Source organism: Salvelinus sp. IW2-2015, linkage group LG1 (genome assembly GCF_002910315.2).
Source record: "Salvelinus sp. IW2-2015 linkage group LG1, ASM291031v2, whole genome shotgun sequence".
In the NCBI taxonomy this organism is placed as follows: Eukaryota; Metazoa; Chordata; class Actinopteri; order Salmoniformes; family Salmonidae; genus Salvelinus; species Salvelinus sp. IW2-2015.
In genome coordinates, this window is record NC_036838.1 from 38,390,730 (window position 1) to 38,398,517 (window position 7,788).

The following is a 7,788-nucleotide window of genomic DNA, read 5'->3' on the forward strand; positions in this document are numbered from 1 at the left end:
CCGGTCCCTTTTGGATTTAATAAATATCAAAGACTCAAAACATCTGACTCCCGTGTCTGCATCTGGGTCTCGCTTGTGCCCTTATACAATGTTGTGTTATGAAATACATTTTAGTCAATAGGCTTCATCTTTTGGTCTTAATCTTTGACCAATAATCCTAATTCTATTGTTCATTAAATCAACCCATTTTATGAAATCTGAAAGAATTTTATAATTAAAAATATTACAAATAAATTGATAACATTTGTTTGAAATAATCATATGTTTGTCATTGGTTTCACATTGTGTCAATGGTGTTACATTGCGTCATTGGTATTATACTGTATGGCATATTGGTGTTCTGGCATCAGTTGCCCAATTAAATTGAATATGTTTTTTTGTATCTACCTAACTGTTGCTACATTCATTAGCAAACATTTTAAGGATATGATCATTCGATTTTGATGACTCAACCTCTATTTCTAATGTTACAACAAAAAAAACAATAGTATAAATGGAAAAATGTCAGACAATCGAACTTTACACATGCATGTTTAAAGTAAATTATTACTAATCCAAACAATTTCTTAATATTATCATTAACATTTTCTGTCTTTGATTATATATGAAAATGAAAGACTGAATTAGATTCCAGAAAGACTGAATTGTCTTCTAAAATATAGGTAACACCAGTGACAAAAAGGCAGCACAAGCATTTTATGTAATGTAGTAAAAATATAAATATGTTAAGCTGTAATTTATGTTGATTTATAATGTTAAGGGGCTAACTATTATCTGACTAAGATTTTTTTTTTTTTTAAGGATTACTATTTGTAAAAATTGGCTGTTCAAAAAGCCACCATTTTCATAGAATGACCCACATGTATTTCTAAATGTATTTTTGCATGCTCGCGAACGCGACGCGGGCGGTGTGATCAGCATTTGGGTCATCTAGCGACTTCGAGCGCCAAATCATGCGGCCAAAAGCGATTCTCACTGAAAAATAGTTGGCAACACTGATCATGCCCCCCAAAATTGAAAAAAACGATTGGGATAGATAGAGGACTCATTTTTATATCTCAGCCATTATAGCGTCTATGTCAACATGGGCAGCGTTATTGAGGCCCATACGAATCCCCACCCATTTGACTACTTTGGTTACAGTCCAAACACTTAAAAAGAAACACCCTATCCCCTCTGACATCAAATTAAGTGGACACTTCTGTTATCATATCATGYCGTCTGACGAGTATACACCTGCAGGGCAAGAACGGAAGGACAGATTTTGAAATGGACCGCCCATTCCCAGAAATTCGTCACTCGTTCAACGCGATGATTGTGTTTTCAGCCACTGGTAGCTTGTGAGTGATTTATATGCGCTACAGTCAATTATGATTGCATGTCTACTTACATTAAATATCATTATTAACATACGCCTACTGTATGATAGCTAGCTAAATAACGTTAGCTTGCCTAGCTGGAACATGTTTTATTTATACAATTTCCAAAAGCTAACCAAACAAAAACATTACTTTTACGAGACGTGTTTGTGCCGTCACGTGCATTGGTAGCAGATTTCTAACTTATTTACATTCGTTTTTACTTACACTTGTATGTTGACTCTATTGACATTGACGTTCATTTTTGGCGGACTTTTCTTAGCGGATGTACAATCGTCGCGAATTGAATTATGGGGAGTTTCAGGCTCGACTAAAAACGAGGGACGAGGGGCCTACGTTGCAAACGTACCTTGCTTGGCTAATCATTTGGACCGRCCGCCAAGATGGTGACGGGGATTCCCCCAAGGGCATAAAAACTGGACAGTTAAATCTCAATCTCTTCATTCAAAGACTCAATCATGGACACTTAATGCCAGTTATGGCTGCTTTGCGCGATTAATTGTTGTCTCTACCTTCTTGCTCTGTGTGCTGTTGTCTGTGCCCGATAATGTTTGTACCATGTTTTGTGCCGCTACCATGTTATTGTCATGTTGTGTTGTTGTCTTAGGTCTCTCTTTATGTAGTGTTGTGTTTCCTCTTGTCCTATATTTATTTATTTTTTAATCCCAGCCCCGTCCCGCAGGAGGCCTTTTGGTAGGCTGTCATTGTAAATAAGAATTTGTTCTTAACTGACTTGCCTAGTTAAATTAAATAAATAAAGTGGTCGAGGGTGTGTTTTTTATAAGTTTGAACCGCAGCCTTTTACTACTTTAAAATGGCTGAAGCATGGGGGAAGGTGCTGCCGATGTTAAAATTGCCTTTTGCCCACTAGAGGCCTCTATCATTCTCTACTATAAAACCCCACTTCTGCATCACTAGAACACTTTGAGAAAGGTATCGAGCAAAGAGAAGCAAACCTCAGTGAGGGTTTGAGTTGATTTAGTTGTCACAAGGATTTCGTTTTGAGAAAATTGATATGCTAAGAAAAAGTTTACTTAACTTTGGCTAAGGTCGTTTCTTTCATTTTATCTTCAAAGAGTAACCTGCATAAACCTTAAAAGGGACCTTTACATTAGGCTAGTTTCAATGTAAGTAAAATCTTAAAATATCTATGCATGCTATTTTTTATGTAAATTGAAAAGGCCTGACGATTTGTAGGCTATAGACCGATGGAAATGTATTATTTCATACAACTTGAACGAAGGCAAGTTGAAATCATCCTCACAGTTAACCTTGCTGTTGGTGGCTATGGTTTGATAAGATACGTTTTTGTCAATGATGCAATGTATTTGCTTGTTAGTCATACATTTTTGTCATTTTTCACTGGGTCAACAACATCTGTCCACTGGAAACCGTGTGTATTGATTTCCTCAGTTACCGGTTCAAACGATTTTCAGATTCACGTGGGGTGTAGTAGTAAGTGGGCAGGTTCTGAAGTCATGTGCGTCTGCTATATTTCTCCCGCCACTTACTTGAATCCGCCCCTTTCAGTGACGTCAACGGAGAGCTCTTTGGGTGGAAAGAGGAAATAAGGGTTTCTCCTGTCACGTTTCAATATATTTACCCTATTTTTGTAGACTTTTCGTTTACTGTAGCTAGTTAACTCGGTTTGTATTGTTTTGAATGACATCAGACATGGTATCATGAATATACTGTAAGATTAGACCCACATACTCAACCCTCTGTTTGATATGTTCACTTCACATAAGTTAACATTTTGAAAAGTGTAATTTTGAATACTTATAACAGAAATACCTAGTAATGTGATAATGGATAATACAGGGATTTTAATGTCTCCCTCAGAGTGTAGTTATGTAAAATCAAACTGAGGCCTTAAATATGATTTGTAATGTAACTTCTAACTACACTGATGTCTTAGTCATGGGGCATGCCTTCAAATTCTCAGACATGTCTCATGTAATGACTTCAGGCCAGTCTGTTCTGCAGCCTTGCCTATGTGTGACTGCCCACCCTGTCAGGTGATCTCTCTCAGTAGACAGACAGGGAAAGAGAGACAGAGAAAGAAGTAGGCTAGAGTAGATCAATTCACAGCAGTTTTGAGCCCCTTGGGATATGATTTTTTTCTCCCAGGATTTTTAAATACAAAATGAGAACAGAAAAGTCCAACTCATGAGGATGTTGTGGGATGGGGTTGAGTTTGCTTTGAGTGGAATTTTGTGTAAATAACTTGACTGACTGCACCAGATCTACTTCCAGTTTGTTCTGGCAAATTTCGCCCTGCATGTCTCAAAGGACCCCATCCCGGATATCTCCTACAATTTAGTAAACGGGATCCCATCTTCCCCCACTTCCTACTTCTCATGCACTTCAAGGAAATAATACATTTGCAACTCTATATGTGTAAAAATTATCATAGCCTGATGAAGACAGCTTTGCTGTCGAAACGTTGGAGATTAAATTGTTGCATCTGAGCTCCTAGAGTGTGCGGCTTTCCTTTATTTTCAAGTGTTCTACTCCGCTAGCCAGCACCTCGCCTAAATAGGTGTGCGTTTCTTTTTCTTCTAGATTAAAAATGATCATAAACCTGATTTTTCTTGCATGGCAATGAATGGTAAAGAAAGGGGTTCCGTGTCAAAAATTGCTACATTTAGCTTACAGTTACATAAATACAGCTTGCATAATTATCTCCTAAGGGAATGATAGAAGCCTCTGCTTCCCCCAGGGTAAACTTTGTTATTGCAAGGGAAGGTTCTTTACCATGAGAGTGGTCATAGAGCAAGAATATGAGGGCTGGGATGTGACACTCAACACACCTAAACCCCTATTTAACCACTGTCTGACAGGGAAATAGATAGAAAATTGTGAAACCACCTAATTTATGAAACATGATAATCGTGTCAGTTGATAGTAGTGGTACATTCAGACTAGTTATGTAATTACATGAAATATGTTTTGCTTAAATTATGGATGAACACTGGTGCCTAGTAGTTATTGTACTACAGTCATAAGGGTTGATGTTCAGGACTTGTCTCTACATGTCCATAGAGCTTTGCCCAGACATGTACTAGATCAGGAAAGTAGGAAGGCTTTATGAATCACTGGCTGATGACTGGCTGTTAAATACAACTGCAGCGTCCTCAATACACAGTCCAGTTCCTCCGTTACACATATGAAGTAAGGTACAATTAAGATTTTGAGAGAGGTTTACTTGTGCATAAATGATAAGTTCTTTATTGGTTGTGGTAGGCTATACAACTTGTTACATTTAGTATTGTTTAAGTGATTATGGTTTGATAGTTCGTTTTTGAATTATATTGGAATATCAGATTATAGGATGCCATTTACACATTTTTTGGGGTGATAGGATAGGGTGATTAAGATCATTTCATTATGTTAGTTTAGTAGTTGAGGTTTAAATCTGCGAGAAACAGTCTTGGTCTTACATATATTCTTGCTATCATCTTTACCTATGTTCAGAGAAGTATCTGATTGGTTGCAGTAGAACATTGCATGATTATTATTTTTTTACCACTTCAGTGCTTTTAGATAGTTTTGCTATTCTGTAGAAGACCCACTCAAGAAGGGGACTCAGTAGTGTGACATACTCAAAGTACATCCGGTATCTACATTTGATATGACTTCTTTTCACATGATCTTACTGATGACGTTACTGTTTCCTGGACAGCGGCTCAGACCACTATCCTCTTGCTGTGCTCTGTATGCCCTGTCAATTAACCATGCTATCCTCTCCCTGTGTCCCCTGCAATCTAGAACCAGAACAACCATGGCCAGTTGTAAGTGCATCCTGAGCTCTCCGGAGAAAAGTCCTGCCAGGCAGAACCTGTTTGGCCCAGTTGACCATGAGCAGCTGCAGCAGGAGTATCAGGACACCCTGCGCAGAGACCTGGAGGACGCCTGTCGCCGCTGGGGCTTCGACTTCCTGTCAGATAAGCCTCTGGCTGGGCGAGACTTCCAGTGGGAGGAGGTTCCGGGCACCATGGTGCCTCTCCTCTACCTGCCCTGCCTGTTGGGTCAGGGGGAGGCACAGAAGATCGGAGGGCCGGCAGCATCCACAGGGATGGTCAGGGCGGGGCCATGGCACCGTGGCAAGGAAAACATCCCTTGCACCCCTGAGAAGAACGGAGCCAACCTCCAGAACCTGGAGAAACCGCAAGACGAGAACAAACTGAAGAGGAAACAGACCAACCTCACAGGTAGGAGGTTTGGTGTGGATGTAGGGGGATGTTTTTTGGGGGGAGGGTTTATAAGTTGTTAGGGTTGAACTGCTGGTTTACTTCAATTAAGTTTTGAACACCGAGTCCAATGCTAATAAAATATCTATTGGCGTCTGCAGATTTCTACCAAGCCAAGAAGAGAGTGGTGGGTACGTCGCTTAAGTCAGGCCGGTGATTTCAGAGACACCGTCACAGCTGCCAGGGAGCCAACAGTTGGACAAAACCACAGCAAGCACTACTTCTCTCGGGAACCGACACGCTGAACAGACTCTGAGTACATACAGTACACTTACCTGGAGAAATACATAACCAATCCTCTAAACAAACGCAGTGAAAAATGAAACAACCTATTTTATTGCATCCGTTACCGATGCATACTGTTTTATTTTTATATCCATGTAGGTTAACCGATGTACTAATGATTTCAAGTAAGGGGGCTTGTGTTCTCCCTGTGGTAAGGGAGGGACATTCTAATGGTGCATCCATGACCATTTGTGAGTCATGAAAGAACATCCTCTAAACCTTTATGACCGTTTAGTGTAAGGAAGACTTGAAAATCAAAGTCTGGACAGTTAAGGTTCCACAGCACTGAAATAGACCAATCGAAACCATGCCTCGGTCTACGCATAAATCGTCTTGTTTTGATCATATCTTGAAATAATGAAACCATACTGTTTACGGTGCTGAGTTTTAATCTACTGTAATATAGTGTCACATTGAGAGGACTCTTGAAAAAATGACCACAACAACACAATAGTCTTTCCAGTTAAAATGTTAAAATGTATGGATTGATGTTTTTTTCATTATGCTGTGTCTCACAATTTAAATATGTATCTCAACATGTACTCATAGGAATCTACTTGAAGGGTACCGCCGTGCATAAAATTATGCAAACTCCTATATAGAAATGGCACCTATTTAATTTTTTTCACCTTTATTTAACTAGGCAAGTCTGTTAAGAACAAATTCTTATTTTCAATGACGGCTTTGGAACAGTGGGTTAACTGCCTTGTTCAGGAGCAGAATGACAGATTTTTACCTTGTCAGTTCGGGGATTCGATCTTGCAACCTTCCGGTTACTAGTCCAACACTCTAAACACTAGGCTACCTTTTGCTCAATGTCCCCCTTTCTACCTAACTAGGGCTTCTTGCTATAATACTCTTGGGAATTTGTTGATAGGGACCTCCGCAATGTTCTTTCAAGCTTTTCAAGACTTTTTAGAAAGTCTATTTAGCATCTGGCCATCTGAACACAAAGCCAGACATTCAAGCTTCCTTTGATAAGTATCAGCTTTATCTTGATGTTAATATCACACTGTTAAGCAGTGAAACATTTAAAGTTTTCTTGCGGTATTGCACAATTGTTTTTTTCATGTAGCCAACAGCAGGTACAAATGCCTGTATGGTATTTGATTCTAAATAGAGAGAAATTGTGTCCTCAGAAACATAGCTATTTTTGACTAAGCTACAGCCTCTGTTTTCTATTCTATTTTAAGTTTTTATCTGCCTCAAACTGTAAGCTATTGGTGCATAACGGTTATTTATTGTTATGATGGCCGATCCTGCTGCTATGGGTAATTTGAATGGTGGTTAGACAACATCACTGTATGGCAACATTCCAAACTTAACTAATAGCTTTGCTTAATAATAGCTTTGCACCTTACGCACTGCTATGCAAATATCAGCATACATTACCCCAAAAGTTCACCTGTTTTTATAGATGTTGGTGCACAGGCTTACATAGTGTTTTCATAGCTACAACGAAGACATTCTTATTTATTGTAAAACAAGGTAGATATGTGTAATTGGTTAATTGACAATAAATACATACAGTGCAATTGGAAAGTATTCAGACCCCTTGACTTTTTCCACATTTTGTTATGTTACAGCCTTATTCTAAAAGATATTTTTTTAAAGCGTTTTCCCTCATCAATCTACACACACTACCCATAATGACAAAGCGAAAACAGGTTTTTAGAAATTTTTGGAAAAAAACAATTGCCTTACATAAATATTCAGACCGTTTGCTATGAGACTCGCAATTGAGCTCAGATGCTTCCTGTTTCCATTGATCATCCTTGATGTTTCTACAACTTTTTATTTAACCTTTATTTAACTAGGCAAGTCAGTTAAGAACAAATTATTATTTACAATGACGGCCTACCAAAAGGCCT

General features: G+C 38.8%; 1 protein-coding gene across 3 annotated transcripts; it reads left to right on the forward strand.

Annotated features, from left to right (window-relative positions):
• The first annotated feature begins 1,234 nt into the window (after positions 1-1,234).
• Positions 1,235-7,462, forward strand: cdkn1a (cyclin-dependent kinase inhibitor 1A). Of its 3 annotated transcripts, none has more exons than XM_023992035.3 (3): positions 1,235-1,340; positions 5,151-5,593; positions 5,734-7,462. In XM_023992035.3, the coding sequence occupies exons 1-3, from the start codon at positions 1,270-1,272 to the stop codon at positions 5,787-5,789; spliced, it is 570 nt and encodes a 189-aa protein (XP_023847803.1). In that variant the 5' UTR covers positions 1,235-1,269; the 3' UTR covers positions 5,790-7,462. The 3 variants fall into 3 exon arrangements, with proteins under 3 accessions (XP_023847803.1, XP_023847820.1, XP_023847812.1); XM_023992052.3 differs by lacking the exon at positions 1,235-1,340 and adding an exon at positions 2,198-2,506; XM_023992044.3 differs by lacking the exon at positions 1,235-1,340 and adding an exon at positions 2,540-4,553.
• Positions 7,463-7,788: the final 326 nt, after the last annotated feature.